The sequence below is a fragment of the Exophiala dermatitidis genome (assembly GCF_000230625.1).
Source record: "Exophiala dermatitidis NIH/UT8656 unplaced genomic scaffold supercont1.2, whole genome shotgun sequence".
Classification (NCBI taxonomy): Eukaryota; Fungi; Ascomycota; class Eurotiomycetes; order Chaetothyriales; family Herpotrichiellaceae; genus Exophiala; species Exophiala dermatitidis.
In genome coordinates, this window is record NW_008751647.1 from 1,357,333 (window position 1) to 1,373,265 (window position 15,933).

General features: G+C 53.0%; 3 protein-coding genes across 3 annotated transcripts; 1 reads left to right on the forward strand and 2 right to left on the reverse strand.

Annotated features, from left to right (window-relative positions):
- Positions 1 to 1,212: 1,212 nt before the first annotated feature.
- HMPREF1120_01997 (uncharacterized protein) lies at positions 1,213 to 10,321 on the reverse strand. Its single transcript, XM_009156027.1, has 2 exons — positions 6,563 to 10,321; positions 1,213 to 6,506 (listed from the first exon to the last, which is right to left on the reverse strand). The coding sequence occupies exons 1-2, from the start codon at positions 7,149 to 7,151 to the stop codon at positions 5,851 to 5,853; spliced, it is 1,245 nt and encodes a 414-aa protein (XP_009154275.1). The 5' UTR covers positions 7,152 to 10,321; the 3' UTR covers positions 1,213 to 5,850.
- A 2,568-nt stretch (positions 10,322 to 12,889) lies between these two features.
- On the forward strand, positions 12,890 to 14,377 carry HMPREF1120_01998 (uncharacterized protein; the record flags this gene model as incomplete). The annotated part of the gene is made up of 1 exon (XM_009156028.1): positions 12,890 to 14,377. The coding sequence occupies one exon, from the start codon at positions 12,890 to 12,892 to the stop codon at positions 14,375 to 14,377; it is 1,488 nt and encodes a 495-aa protein (XP_009154276.1).
- A 457-nt stretch (positions 14,378 to 14,834) lies between these two features.
- HMPREF1120_01999 (uncharacterized protein) lies at positions 14,835 to 15,850 on the reverse strand (the record flags this gene model as incomplete). Its single annotated transcript, XM_009156029.1, has 2 exons — positions 14,835 to 15,553; positions 15,691 to 15,850. 2 exons carry the CDS (start codon positions 15,848 to 15,850, stop codon positions 14,835 to 14,837), a joined length of 879 nt encoding a protein of 292 aa, XP_009154277.1.
- Positions 15,851 to 15,933: the final 83 nt, after the last annotated feature.

Here is a 15,933-nt window from a genome sequence, read left to right on the forward strand (position 1 = left end):
TGGGATCTCGATTGGGTGTACTTGTTGCTCGTGTGTTGGGTTCCTGAAACCTTATCTTTCAATGGTTTTTGATCGATCGCGGATTCGGAACTTCGAGTGTGCTTTGTCGTGTACGTGCTGGTGACTGGCGGCAGTGGCCACGTGGATTTGCTCACAATCTCTGATGGGAGCTGTAGAGGGATTTCGGGATGATAGGTATTCCAAGGCTTCTGAGTTGAGTAGAGTATGTGTAGATAAACAATGTTCACGATACCCGCTGAACAAGCCGTACGACGAGGCGGCGAAATGACTTCTTATGAAGCCTCCAAGATCGGAGCAGAATATAGGCAGATGGAATGTACAAAATTGATCAACAGGGGCGTGGTATAGTAATGTCTTGCGCGGAGAAGGGTGTACAAATGCGATATATTGTAGTAATATCACGACAATTGAACTTTCACCTAACCTTCCAAAAAAAAAGGAGAAGCTGAAAGTTGATGAGCAAACCTACCACCAAAATCATCAACGGCCCATCAAGCTGAATCAATTATGTTGCCTAGCCGCCACGTATACAGACAGTCATGCTTAGTAGCGGAGGTGATGGCAATGACCAAGGCTTAGCAAAACATAACGACGCGTAATAGTATGTCTTGGAAGGCCTGAGATGGAGTTGTCGGTTTGACTTGGCTGACTTGGCTCGTCTATCAGTCACGCTGAGCCTCGCTACCTAGATACCTACCTTTCCCCTAGGATTCAGGGCAACAAGCCACGTGTAAGAGCCACTGAAGGGATGTACATTTCTAGAAATAATACTCGCCACGTAGTAGTTCTATTGTAACCAAAGAGAGTGCGAAGCTGAAGAGCTGGAATGCAACGCAACAGCTACGACAGGCGCCAGGCAGTACGAAATACGGGATCCCGTGACGAACAGCACTGCCACAGACTCACGTGACAGAATGGTATATGGCGCAAAATGTGGCTGGCAACAAGGTCAGCCACTGTAGTTCTTTCGAGTAAACACTCCACCGTACAATGTACAGCTCACGTAAAAGCTCCACCGTACTGCTCGTGAGATGAGGTTGCCCAAGTGCCAGTCTGCAGCACATCGAGCCTGTGCTGTACTGTGCTCTGTTGGACACTGGCCCTGCACAGCACCTGGGTGTTTGTGCATGGACCTTGGCTGTCACGGAGATGGAAGGGCCAAAGCGCACGTCGAGATCAGATACGCGAGCCTCGAGATGATTCCTAGGTACCAACCTACCGCACGGGTCCGTGTCCACCCCAGAGTACGCGGTATGTACTCTACTGTGGTACACAAATCACAGCAAGTCAGCAAGTACCAGGCTGGTACTGTACCTCTGCCTAGGTAGGTAGCTAGCCGTCCGCTCGGGCCATCCATTTCTTTCCTCCCCCAAATGATTGATTGCACCACTAGTACCAATCTATCTAGTCGTACTACAACGTTGTAGCAATATAATATGGCTCCTATCAACAGACGTCCCTGCAGAGCTTCAGCACTCAGCTCTGGTCCACTGGGTACCTACTGCAGTGCCAGTAGTGACCCCATCCAATTCCCTAACAATAAATATCACCAATCCAATCACCACAACTTGAATAACGCACGGTTGTTGCTCTACAACTAGCTAGCCTTGAGGCCCAAGACCCTCTTTGGGCTTGCCGAACTCGAAATCTGAGTTGTGGTGGATCTGGTACCTAGGTAGTTTCCCTATCCCTATCCACGGACCACCTCAGCTTGGGACCAATTCCTGCCTGGCAGCACCAGCCAGCAAAGTAAAATAAAGTTGAGCGGGGCCCATGGTTCGAGTCGACCGTTGAGAAAGGAGGCTCTGCTGAAAAAGTTAGGCAGTAGTATTATTGATTGCTTTCGCCAAACCAACCACTGACTGGCAGTCCGGGTCCCCAAAAATGATCGACGAGGCTGAACCAAAGCCCACTTTTCATCATCCACCACTGATTCCTGTTTCCGGCCAGATCCGTGCTGTGCTCAGGCTGTTTGGACAATGATATGAGAAAAGGCCAGATATGCTACTTCGACGCTGCCAATGCAGTACCTCGAGACCACAGCGTCCTGACCGAAGGACCACTTCGTGCTGTACTGCTCACAGTAGGATTCAGCACTACCACAACCACAGGTTGTGTACCTGGTGCTAGCACGAAGCTTCAATGAAATTTGATCCGTGCAGAGCCGCGTTGTCGACGCTCCAAATTAGGGGCATTGCACGTCCTGTGCCAACCAAATCAAAAACTACCACACCGGCTTAACTGGCCGGCCGTAGTATAGTAGTAGTACGCAGTGATCAGCAACGATAGTTGGCCATGCATAACACGTCCTGGTCACACGTGATCCATTAATTGCACCCACCTCTTACCTGTAGCGTCCAGATAGCACCAATAGTCATTGTGGCCTCAGGCAAACGCAGCATCGTATTGGTATGCTTAGGCAGTGTCTCTGCTCTTCCTTGATCCATCTGTGAGAGGGAGGTCAACTCCCGCTTCAAGAGCCTGCGACTTGCCTGACTGATGGCATATTCTGTAGACCGTATGGAAGTGGTACTCGCAATTCCTGACGCAGCTGGCAGATAGAAGAAATTAACCGTCTGTAGCAACGTGAGCTCGTACATGGCCAATCCGACGACGACGAGTTTCTTCAAACCGCAGCAATAAGAATCCCTCAAGTCCCTGCGACCAGCTCGTGTACACGGAGCAATAGGACCTACCAACCACTATCCCTCTGCAATAATGCATGTCATGATTTCCCGCTTAGAGGAACCAACTGTGAGACTCAATATCCGAGGACAAGGAAAACTGACACGGCGCCATGAAGCAGAAGCGGAAGCAGAGCGTGCTGGACGCTCATGCTGGACGCAGAGGCTCTGTACAATTGATACCTGGGCAAGTAACGTGACTTTTGGCCCAGGTGGTAGCCGTTGTTTGCACATCATAAGGCCTTGTCTTTTGGGTTGTTGTCCAGTGTGGGCAGCCCGGAAATTCTTGCTTGGAGTGAACACAGCAGTGCAGTCCTATCCTCCGTGAACTCACCGAGTAGTTTTCCCTTACCTGCTATCCTGACTTTCCGCATTTCCATGGTTGCAGCAACAGCACCTACTAGGGGTCGACTTCACGCGGTACTGCACTGTGCTGTAAGCAACAGATTCGGCTCAGCGTCTGGATGCAAGCCACCGCTTGATCAGCAACTCCGAGGAGCCCAGACATGTCCCAAGTTGGCGCTAGGGGCGAAGGTTTGAATAAGAGCGATGCGCAGATATCCAAGGACGACGAACTATTGGTGAAAACGACGTCTAGCCTGCCGCGGAGACCTATAACCCAACTTCTTTGGGGTCAAGTCAACCTCGCTTCGGTAGGAGAGCGTGGTTCTGGCAGCACAATACTACCAATCCGAACGATGAGCGCGCTCTGCTATCTGCTCGACCTCACCGTTTTTTGACCCCCTTGCAGAGCCTGTTGGCTGCCCAGGATTTGTAACCCCGCAGCTGAACGTTGACACCTCTCGTGTTACCCACGGGCACGGATGTGTTAGGAATCTGTCAACAACCCACTGCAAGGCATATCAAGAGTTGGGAGGCTTCGGACCGGTGACGCAATCTTTGAAACGCGATGCGCTGGTGACCAACACCCCAAAGGAGACGGGTGCTCAATGCAGCGAGCCCGACAGCGGACTTCACATACGTGACCGTGTCAAAGTCAGCGGCCCCAGACAAGGAAGGGCCCGGTGAAATCCCTCTGCAAGCATATCCAAGTCGCCACGGTAAACGGAAGGGTTGTGTCCGTCACAACGCATGGGGTGCAACAAAAGCGGCAGGCTGACTGTCGGGGGCGTTCTGACATGGCTTTTGGGGGCACAAGTCCAGTCCTGGAGAACAGGGATGCATGCCGTAAGAGAGCAGCCACCGACAGCACTGGCAGTAGTAGGCTGTTGTTGGGCAAAACCCGGTGCCACAGTGTACGCATGACCACGTTGTGTCCAGCCATGCCAGTGCCAGTGCCAGCGTTGGAGTCGTCGATCCGAAGGACCCAGGAAACTGTCAAGGCTCAGCACATTCGTAGCACGCGGGCGTCTCTCTGTGAAGCCTCCTGCATGAAGGAGGTGCATCATGGAGGGCCGCCTTGTAAGCTAAGGGGACCAAGATATTTTCTGATCAGCGACTATAGAGCCGGTAGCACTGAGGCAGATCCCAAGATGGCGGGGCATTTCGGCCGATACACTTTCTGTGATGTTTGATGATAGGATTCCTCCGCTTCTTTCTAACACCTGCAAAAACCCTCGTGAGGCCCATCTACAGGGGCTTCAAAGGCTTGAGAGCCGGAGAGACGGGCAGTAGCAGTGGTATCGCCCCAGAAAGGCGGGAAGCAAGGAACACCCCAGGCCAATAGTTCCCCGCTATACACAACAACCACAAATCAAAATGCCACGTCTGGATGTAGGTGAGATGCAGTAGCGTGTGGCGGAAATAGGTGAGTAGCGAACAAGATACCGGGAGGAGAGGGAAAATCGAGCGATGGAGGGGCAATGGCAGCAAAGTAAGGCGGCCAATGCCTCCTACAACCTATACGCGGTCTTGCTGGGCGCGGCCGAATAACCGGACTGACGCATGTGCTGTCAAAATCAGGGCTGGAACAAAAGAGGCTTGCATTAGTCGCTTGGTGAGCGGCAGAACTCAAGGCGACCGTGGCAGACGGACAGACACACTCGACTGTCATCAGGAATAGCATCCGGAAAAGCCAGCCACGAGCGTGTGCGAGCTGAACCGAAAACGCCTGGTGTGGATGTCTAGTCGACCTGAGTGCAAGAAAGGAAAGAGAGAGACCAAGGATCCGGAGAGGTGCAAACCCCTGGCGAGGTAGCCATGGTAGGCATTTTTTCTTGATACAGTATAATCCTTGGTGGAGTATTCGACTTGGTGGTGAGCCGAAAGAGTGAACTCAGGCCTGTGACTACCGCCTGATCAAGGTGCCGTGGTCGTGGTATTGCTCCGTGTTGGATTGGGAACTTGGAAGGCTGTAGTGAAGGATTCCCTCCTTCATCCTCATTCTCGTCAGGGTCACATGACCAGCGGGGACATCGCTCTGAATTGAAATGTTTACTGCCCCGTCAAAAGAGTCACAATATGTCTTGCTAGTATACAATAATTGATTTTGTAAAGGCCTACTCTGGGATTTGAAGCCCGCACGGATCAAGCCAGGTGTCCTCGGAGGGTATCAAGTATCCAGTCTTCCAATTCTTTGATTGATTGCTTGCGTTTTTGGTGATCTATTAGAGCCATGGTAGAACCACTTTCGAAGACCAGACTGAGTAATACCTGGGTCCATGTCCTTGGTCGGATGTTCGACTGTGGCCATCTTGCTATCCATGGTTCCACAGGGCATATAGCTAAAAGAAAAGATGACTGGCAACCACACAGTGTACAATTCGGTGCTGCAGTAATGCGACAAAAATCCTCTCCCATCTTCAATCACATATCTTCTCGTGCCAGCACTTGGACTGAGAGAGACAGTGACAACTGTAATTTTGCGCCTTTGCCTCCTTTTCTCTTCAAACTCTTCTGCAACAAAAGGCTCAAGAACATTCACATCCGTACTCGGGAAACCCCATTCGCTGTCTAAAAACCCCCAACTCCGACACAATGCTTTCGTTTTGTTCCGCACTAAAACGGTATAATTCATCAAATCTCCAGGCAAAAGTAGAAACTGTTCCGGTCCAGCAACAAAGGTGCAATAAAAAGATCGTAACCTCCGGGTATCCAGGAATAACGATTCCCAATCGTAACACCGTAACATCGTGATAGCGTCGGCCAGAGTAATGCGCAAGGGTATGTAGACAAATGTCGAAGATTAAAAGGCGGCAACAGCTGGTACAAACGTAGGTGGTGTAAAGTAAGGTTTGTCGTGCTCGGTCAGAGGAATGACGTTGCCGTAGAAGTTGAAGACTGGAGGCTGACAAGGTTGACCCGCATCGGTGTAATGAACCTCGGACTCGTAACCAGAATCCGTGGAGAGGGAAGAACATGACGAACCCTGCTTCGATGAAGGTTCAAACAAGGACCATCCTGAGACTTGAGAGTCGAACGGCTGCTGAGGTGCTGGAGAAGCCGGCGGAGACGGTGGCAGGGCCATGCCAGCACAGTCCATCGGGTCCACGTAGTCGTAAGGTGTCTGAGGAGGAGTAGGAGGGAGGCTGTTGTATGGGTTCATCGTCAACCTGGGGCAGTTGATGATCATCTCCCGGAGTTCCTGGAGCGTAATCCTTTTGTTCGGGTCACACTCGAAAATACGTCTCAAGATCAAGTTCAACTCGGGCGAGATGGGCAAGATCGAGCTCAAGAATTTGGGATCCTTGAGGAAAGCTCGAAACGTGGAATCTTCCGGGGAGGCCTTCTTCCAAGGATTGCGACCACAGGTCAAGTTGACCAGAATGACACCGAGACTCCAGACATCATTGGGAGCGGCGGCGTAGCGAGCATATGGCCGGCTCGGAGCTTGTTGGCATTCTGGATGGAGGTCAGTACGTGAAATCACAGCAAAATTGACTTCGGGTAAAACATACCTGGTGACATGTAAAATGTCGAGCCACAACCGAAGTCTGAGGTGATCGCATCGGTGGTTGCCAGTCCAAAATCGGCCAATTTGACAGTACGACCCTCGTCAGTGACCAGAATGTTCTCAGGCTTCAGGTCCCGGTGGTAAATCCCAACGGAGTGACAAAAATGGACAGCATCCAGGATTTGCAAGAAGGCATGCTTGGCCAATTGATCATCGCCCACGAATCGGCCTTGTTCGGTGATGTTGGAGAAAAGATCACCCTCGGGACAGTATTCGATCACGACAAAGGTGCAGTCCGGGCTGTCAAGAATGCGGAGCAAGGATACCACATTGGGATGTTGGCTCGCCTGGTGATGAAGAGCAATCTCTCGTCGCTGGAAGCGCCGTGCCCTGGGATCCAATCCGGCTTTGGGGAGAGCCTTGACCGCGTAAGTGATGTTGGTCAGGATGTCGACGGCCTGGTAGACCACTCCATAGGCACCAACTCCAAGGATAGAGACAAGTTCCAATCGACCGGCTAACACGCAACCCAGTCTGTCCTCAGGCGCAAGAGAGGTGGCGAGTTGGGGAGACGAGGGTGGTGTTGGTAGCATTATTGGGAGAGCCCAAAAGTACGGAGTACTTGCTCTAGGAAAAGGAGGAAGTCGGCGAGGACCAAGAAAAAGACGACGGATTGCTCAAAACATGGGTCCAGAAACAGGTTTCAGAGACTGATGGTTGAGAACAGATGAAAATATAAGAAATATGGCCAGTCCTGTGGAATATGTCCAATGGGATGAAGCTGGGTTGTGTCGGCTGAATGGCGAGGAGTTCCAGGAGCAGCGCGAATGGTTAAAGACGAATAGACAGATAGGTTGAAAAGCAGACAAAGTATGGTTAAGGTGAAGGATGAGCGGTTGGTATGGCGGAGTGAGGATGTTGTTTGTTGGTGAGGTTGATATTGATATGGAGGGCGTTATTGAGGTGTCGAGGCAATATAACACTGGGTCCATTTAGGTATGACGGTAGTTCGAATCCAGACAGGCATGGCGAGCATGGCAAACGTCCACGCACGGACGTGATTGCCCCATGTCACTTATGCCAGTGGGGCAAAAGTGCTATCAGAGCCTGGTCAGAAGGTGCTACGAATAGAACGCCAGGAAGACCAGAAGGTCCACCACGATGCGTCAAAGGTTGGCGAACCCTGGGCTGTGGTCTGACGCTGGGATGACGAGGACGCCCATGAGCCGTTTCGGTTTAAGGCGGACTGGACGGTGCAGGGCCAGCCGGGCACGGCCTGGCAGCAAGGACCGGTGGGTCGCATGCCTTGACCAAAATGCCAGACAAGATGGACGGATCACCAGGTGGCTGGGCGCATTTCTGGTCACTCACCACCGATCAGCGTTCCTTGCGAGACCGTCCACCAGCGCTAACATTGACCAGTAACGTGCGGGTGTTGTGGCCCTCCTGTACTATGTATGCCCTAGCGTGTCAATCACCGCTCACTGGAGCGAGACAACAGTTGGCTGCCTGCATCTGTCGAACGCTGGACGTTCTCCCGCCCAGGACCAGGGGTAGGCAAGAATGAAATTCGAGATGGTCATCCGAAGCACGGCTTGCCCCCTCTGTTGGCTGGCAGGGTTGCCGCTCTTTTGTCACCCGGGTTGCCAGCAATTTATCGGGAGTCTACGTCTGGATGGAGATAGAGCCAATGCTCTTGAGTCAGAGAGATTCGAACTGTAACGCCAACGGGTGACAAGCTGGTTCCTCTGATTCCTCTCCCGTCTGCTGTGTTTGTTTCTAGGCTTGCCCAACGTAGAGTCTCTAGCTTATGGTGTCTGACTTGTGGAAAGGCTCAAAAGTGAAGGGTGCACGGCTGCCACCATTGGCGGGCTTTGGACGCCAGTGCAAACTGGCATCGGACATGAGAGTAGCACTGTGATCGACTCATCGGTAGGTCGGGGGACTAGCCTGGTAGTGAGTGGGCAAGCATCCTTGATCGGGTTGCTTTCTCTGCAACTTGGGTGTGGTAGAGCCGGAAATGTCGGTCGGAGTCTCCTAGTCTGCTTCTGGCCTGGACCGTGTGTCCTCTTCGCTCGCTCGTGTTTCAAAGACGCTGGTGGGTGGCGGGCCAGAATGAAGAATGGCAGACAAGACACTTCGACTGCCAGGCTGTCGGACTGAGAAGTACGCACGCATGCTGGCTTCAGTCACTAGCCTTGTTTTCTGACTGCGGGAGCTTCGCTCGCTGCAATGCTCGCGCCCAATCACACCTAGTGGCCAATCGCCTGGCCTCCGTGACAGCCACCCATGGTACGAAGGCTGTCTTCGAGAACTGGCGGTAGCCGTCGTATGCTGCAACACTGGCACTGCCCTTCTCTATTCCTGCCCAATGACCCCAAGGTCGTCCTGACATTTGCAACCCGCCCAGGCGTTGTGGGTATGCCTGGGTCTCCCGTCAAGACGAGGCTCCTAGTAGGATGGAGAATCCTATCTCTGGCCAGGGCCACGTTGTGGTCAGCGCTACAGTGCAGTCTGCTTCAGAAGCAAGTCCACAACTCTGTCACTCCTGAGACTGGTGCACGCCGTGGCACCCCCCTGTTTACCACAATTGTGTACGAACAATAATGTACAATGTACTGTACGGGGCCGCCTGGTCTACCGCTGACTCTGCGCCCCAAAGCAAAGCAGTGTAGGTCCATCCATGGGGCAAACAATCTCGCAAGTTGCCTTCTAGGCTGAATTATGGACGCCCTCCGTGGCATTAGGACCCCAGCTGCCTTGGGTGTGGTACTGTAGAACTTGCGACTAGCAGACAGTGAGAATAATGGCTTGCGAGCTGCATTGGATTTGCCCCTTTGTGCTTAGATCGCGTAGCAACACCAGCCTCGGCGGAAGCACCGGTTGCCGACTTTGCTGTGGCTTGCGAAATATTGTGCTCTGGTGCCCTTTGATTCGCCATAGGCCAATCGCAGAGAAGGCGGGCCGCACTGTTTCAGCACTCCATAATGCTTGAGCGCATAGCATATTTTCCATGGAGCACAATTTGGCGGTTTGGATGCCAGTGTCCGCTCCTTGGGACTTTGTTGATGTCCATCAGACCCCGCTTTTCCTTCGCGAAGATGCTAGTAGGAGATCAGGAGCCTGGCCGGTGGCCGATAGCGCAAATGGTGGCCGTATAGCGCAGCCGCCATAGACCTTACCGAAATTGATCAAAGCTCCCAGGTGGTGGGTTCCTGGGCTCAACGATGAGCGGTCGTCGCGTGTCTCAGGATCGCCGTCGATAGCTAGACCAAGGCTTTGCCGCGTGGAGTTTGGGCCGTCAGCCATCCAAAATTCGACTCCTTGCGGTCCCCACGGCAATAGGGTTAGTGAGAGTTGAAGCACGACCAGGGGTTGATTGACACCACGAGCTTCGCATGGGGTGTCTCGAGTAACTCCAGGGCTGGTGACACTAGATTACGTATGAGAATACTAGCTGTGTACGTATCTGGCCAGCCATGATGAGACTTTTTGTGAGACCTCAAGCTGAGGCGTCAGGGATGAGTTGGTGCTGCAGACACTCTGCTTTGACAGATTCCCAAGCCACGTTGCCTGACGAGTCAAATGTAAGAGTCAAATGTAAGGTGGCGAGACGGCGGCGGCGGGCAGCGCAGGCAGGGCGAGTAAGCGAGGCCAGAGTTGTGCAGAGACGGGCCATCACGAGGCTGCTAGCCGTGTCCGACCGCCCTTGAATCTGGCCGTGAGATGCTGATCTGCAAAGGAGTGTTGCCCTCGATTGCCGTACTACTACTGCTAGAATGGTGGGAATTTTCGAGAGGCGAGTCGCAGGCGGCGAGGCAGAAAAGGCGAAGAAAATTTCAAACTGCGCAACCCCCAACCCACTCCACCCTACTCAGCTCTCCATCTCTTGTATGCTTCGCCGTATCCATTAGTCACGTGCATATCAGTCATCCCCTACAACGGTACATTTCAATTCAACAAGTTGTCCTACGATCAGCAACTCCTTTGCATCATTATGCATTGCTCTTCGCTGTCAGCGAATGTCCACCAATCCCATCCCTGGCAATCACAGCCGTTCCAGGACGATAATCGTCAGTCTAACATGGAACCAGGTCATAATTCATGCGGCGACGCGCAATTGAGGAAGTAAGCTATTTCAGACGAATATCCCAGGTAACTTTCCTCCTGAGCCGGTGGTAGTGATGGGATGAAGATGAGATGAGATCATCAACCCCTGAATCAAGCTGAGTGATCATCAAACCAGTCTCTTTCGAGTTGATGGACAATCAGACTTCCACGGTCGCGGGCATTCACCCTTTGCAGGGTCTGGACTCCCAGTGCCCGAATGGCGACCGTCCCGTGTGCCACACTCTCCAAGCTCGAGCTAGAGAGAATGCTACTGTAAGGCAAGTACGAACACGAAGGCGTGCGTTCACAGCGTGCATACGGACTCAACCCCGTGGGCTCCCACTGCAACTTTGGTCCTCAACAGAATTTTTGGGTGACTCGCTACGAGAAGGTGGCGTGCAATGTGCCCTTGCCTGGCTTGCAAGCCTTTCCCAGCCTCAGTAAGGTGACAGCAACGCAAGGAAAGTTGTTTTACTATTGTCGCATTCAAGCTCGGAAGAATTTCGAGCTGAAATGTCGGGACGAAGCGGAGGCCATGTCTTTACTCTCTTTCAATAACACGTGATACTCACGAGATTTGCACGTGATCCGATCGTCTGGTCCCTTAGTCAGGTAGGTCCCTCTATGTTGACACAGGAGGAGCCTCAAACTGTCACGAGACGAAACGATGGACACATTCTTGCGCATCGATAGAATGCTTGTGCCATCACTGGCACTCCACTGCTGCCGCAGCTTCATCGGCAGTCCCCGATACGCACCTTCAGTTACGTCCTTAAGTGGTACCTGTTGCAACACTAATGAATATCGTGTCGTTCATCGGCAGCCACTGTCGGTTACAGGCGGGTTCAATGTTGGCACGGTATGGACATTCGGCATGAATGTGGGCATTCGATGAAACCATGAGTAACAATCTCGAACATTCTCCATACCGATCATCTGGGCACCATCGGGGTGAGACTCTCATTCCCTTGCCAATCTGGTCACGTTCCCTTCTTACAGAGGCTTCCATGCAACATCGCTCTAGATGCTGTGGACAACTATTGTCTGGAGTCACTGAGAAGTTCGATGTCTCAGGGAAGGCAAGTTTGAACGAAGGGGCTGACAGGGAATCCAACACTCTTGACACTCGACGCCCGGTATAGGTCTGCGGATCTTGAATTTCAGACATATTTTTTCGCGTTGTCTCATGTGCTGCCCCTACATAATGGCCGGGCTGTAGGGTCTCTGATCCCGCAGAAATGGCAGTATCCATACTCCAGATCACGAGACGGGAACCGCAACACGAGCGTGTGAGTCGATATGAGGTACACCCACACAAAGCCTCACTGTCTTATGTACACCTTCTGGGAGGACTTCTAAAGACTTCACTCTCGCAGGGACAGATGCCCGCTGTTAATCTCCAAGCTATCTGAGAACGACATCCATCACTGATGTCGGTCCAACTTCCAGTAGCCAACGGTCGGTATATCAGTAATTCTTATTTAATCATGGTCACCTAGACCTGCGATGAGAAGGCCAATTCGCACACCTGATACTGTCGTTCGTCGTCTCAATCAATTGGATCGAGGCAAAGTCGGCACGCAGAATCCAGCATTGTACAGAGTAGCCTTCTACGAGTATTGTGCCGAAATATCCTCCTTCCGTTTTCGTCCTAGAAGGGTTACATCATCTAGTACCTGGTATATTATTCGCTTGTCGAGACTACCTGGGTACCTCCAAAGCCTTGCCTCGTCAGTGTAGCTATCATCTTGGACGGTCGACGTGAAAGCTCGTCAGTCTTGACGAGTGCTGCCGACGACCGTGTCCGACCATCCACTGGCAGCTTGTGAAGGGCACAACCCAACCAATGAAGCTAACTCAACGAGCGCTTTACGTCTGGACCACTGCCATTGTCATATCAGCTACTTTGCAATACGCTCGGCTTGTCGGTGTTGTCTTGAATCGAAGGACTTGAAGTCGAACCAGACTCGAGGCTGAGGCCGGTTGCTTTGGAATCACTATAATCCCTGTCCACAGAACGCTCGCAGGATCAAGATACAGTACTTCTTCGGTGATAAAGGAAATCAAGCATATACCTGGACATACATATACGCATATATCGACCAGCCCGTCTACACGGAGGACAAAGAGCCAGTGTAGCCCTGCTTGCGTGAGCCGCTGACTCACCAGCTGCTCGACAAAATCAAAAGCAGGAGACGATTCCGGAATTCTCGACTCAACCATGACACGCCGCAAGCCGGCGGTGCCAGTGGCCACAACGCCGAGTTACAGCGACAGGACCTCGCGATCTGAGCAACCATATTCCACGAACTCAGACGTGACCCTTACCCAGGAAGGACAGGCGAGCTCAATCTCCATGTCTCCGACCTCGACGGATGCTCCCAAAGCTGGTGATTCAGCACACCTCATCAATGCAGACCTCCTGATCCCTGGGCGCGGTGAGCCTCGGAGCAAGATGAGCGTGATTGTGCAAGACGGAAAGATCACCTCAGTGCAGCCGACGTCGTCGGTGCCTCCACCGTTCAAAAAGCTCCCCACGACAGAAGTGCCAGTGCTGCTCCCTGGCCTATGGGACTGCCACACCCATCTACTGGGAGCGACATCCTTCAACTTCAGCGAGCTGCTGACGACGTCGCCGCCCGCGCTGGCTGGGGCGCGAATCAGCCGCAACGTCCACGACATCCTGATGAGCGGGTTCACATCAATCCGCGATCTGGGTGGGTATGCACTCGAAGTATCAAAGGCGGTCGATGAAGGCACCCTCGTCGGACCACACATCTACTCTGCGGGAGCGGCCATTTCGCAGACCTCGGGACACGGCGACATCTACGATCTGCCGTCCGGGTTCGTGACCTCATGCCTCGGGGTGAGGGACACACAGGCGAACGCGTTCGCACCGGCAACGGGCCCCTTGCTCCTGGCAGACGGGGTGGACGAGTGTCGACGCGCCGTCCGGCTCCTGACGCGCCGCGGAGCCCAATGCATCAAAGTATTTGCTTCGGGCGGCGTGCTCAGCATCGCGGACGACCCGCTCCGACAGCAGTTCTCGCTCGACGAGCTGAAGGTCATTGTGGAAGAAGCGAACCGGGCCGGGCGTATCGTCGCCGCGCACTGTCACGGCAAAGTTGGCATCATGGCCGCCCTGCACGCCGGCTGCCATACGATCGAGCACGGTACATACATGGACGAGGAATGTGTGGAGTTGATGAAGCGCAAGGGCGCCGTCTACGTCCCCACCCGGACCATTGTCAAGATCGGCGTCGATCACCCGGAGCTGATGTCGCCAGAGTCCTACCGTAAGATGCTTGAGACTGCTAAGCACCATCGCGCCGCATACCGCCTGGCTGTCCGTTCTGGCGTCAAAATCGCCCTCGGCACCGATCTGGGCATCAGTGCCCCGACTACCCATCCCTTAGCCCTGGGCAACAGCGGCGGCGAGCTCGCGTATGCTGTAAGCGACGGCGGCATGGACTCTCTTTCTGCCATCGAGGCCGCCACGGCCATGGGTCCTGAGGTTCTTGGGGACTTGGGCATGGCTCCCAAGACCGGCCAGATTGCCGTCGGCTACGATGCTGACTTGATCGCCCTGACTGCCAACCCACTGCATAATATGGATTTATTCAAGCATCCCAAGAATATCACGCATGTCTGGAAGTCCGGCAAGTTGTTCAAGAGCCCTACTTCTGCTTCTGCTGCTTTCCCTCTGTGAATCCGTGCCTACCCAACGTGAGAAAGAGACAAACCATGTGATGAGCCTGCTTGGACAACTTGAACCTCTTCCTGTACGTCCTTCTGCTCAAAGAACGCCCAGGCCGCTGTCCAATATAAACTGCAGCTAGCAATGTATATGCCAAGGTATATACTTGAACATAGCCGATTATTATCAAGGTCACACTGATCAACGAGTCCTGATATCAAGTTTTTCTGAATTGCTCACAATCCCGCCCACTGCACAGCTCATCAGAGCAAGAAACCCCATGGCCTCTTGCCTGTGGTGCCAATCTTCGTCTTTATTGTCGTCTCAGGCTGAGTTACACCAATAATGCCGCCAAATGGCAATCTATCCCTTTCTATTTTGTCCCAGTCTATTGCCAACCCCTCATCAATTTGTTGTCGTTACTCACTACGACCAGCGCTTTTCAGCTCGCATTGGCCACGCGCATGCTTCACCGAGGCAGGCCGTCATTATCCGCACTTCCTCCCTTCCAGAAACACCAAGCGACCACAATGGCCAATTTAGCTCCAGCCGCAAGCCAGAGCGCCCCAGCCATGCCAGCACGCGACTTGTACATCTCGCCACCAATGATACCACCAATAAAAAGCGCAATGATACAAGCAAGTCTCCTCCCCTGTCTACGCTGCTGCACGACCAGAAACTCCCAAAGACTTGGACTCCTCTTCCACGACGTTCTGATGGCGAGCAGATCGGCAGTGAAGTCATGGTAAAGTGCACTGAGCACGATCGTCGGCAGCTCCACCATACCCAGCAGTCGCGACAAGGTCACCTGCCCCGCGGCCTGAAATGAGAGGAGAGACACGGGACACAGATCCAAGAAATTGGTCATGGCAGGTGGTCGACTGTCCTTGTCATTGCTGCCAGAGGAGAAGGCGCCCGGCAGGAAAGGCTGGTTGGAGACAAGATCCTGTGAGACGAGGACGGTTGCCACAACGATTAAGGCTGTTTGAATGCTGAAAGAGGCGATGAAGGTGCTCCGACGGCGGGATGATGCCTGCTCTGCAAATCCCGTCGGGAATCGGTGCAGGGTGTTGAAGAAGAGTGTGCCGAGACAAAATGCCCCGATCGAGGTGAGGGATTTGTAGTATTGTTGAGAATGACTGGCTTTGGGCTGGCCGCCAAGTCCCAGTGCTGCAAAGACTGTGTTGCCTGAAAAGAAATAGGAGATGGGCGGACACGGTCAGTTTGTTTTCATATACGGGCGAACCGGAAGTGGAAGACGGGAAGGAACAGCAGGAGATCTAGATGTTCGGAGATGAGTGATTTGGTTGAGAAAATCATCTTACCGGTTTGCATGTCGACGAAACAGTTCCATGAGTTGAAAGCCACGCTGTCGATGAGGCCGGAAATGAAGAAACAGAGAATGATGACAAAACTCATGTATGATGCATCGAGTTCCTGGTAGAGGTATCGCTGGACCGTGCCTCTTGATTTCTCTGATGACATGGTGCCCAAGGCGACCTCGATGTGAGATCCGGCTTCAGATTCGGTTGCCTGCAGTTGAGCTTGACCTTGCTGACGAGTCGCCT

Excerpts from the sequence above, each read along its gene's own strand:
- HMPREF1120_01997 (XM_009156027.1), bottom strand. The coding sequence starts at position 7,151 with ATGCTACCAACACCACCCTCGTCTCCCCAACTCGCCACCTCTCTTGCG. Across the intron at positions 6,507-6,562 it reads GACATTTTACATGTCACCAG|AATGCCAACAAGCTCCGAGC; the intron begins GTATGTTTTACC and ends ACCTCCATCCAG.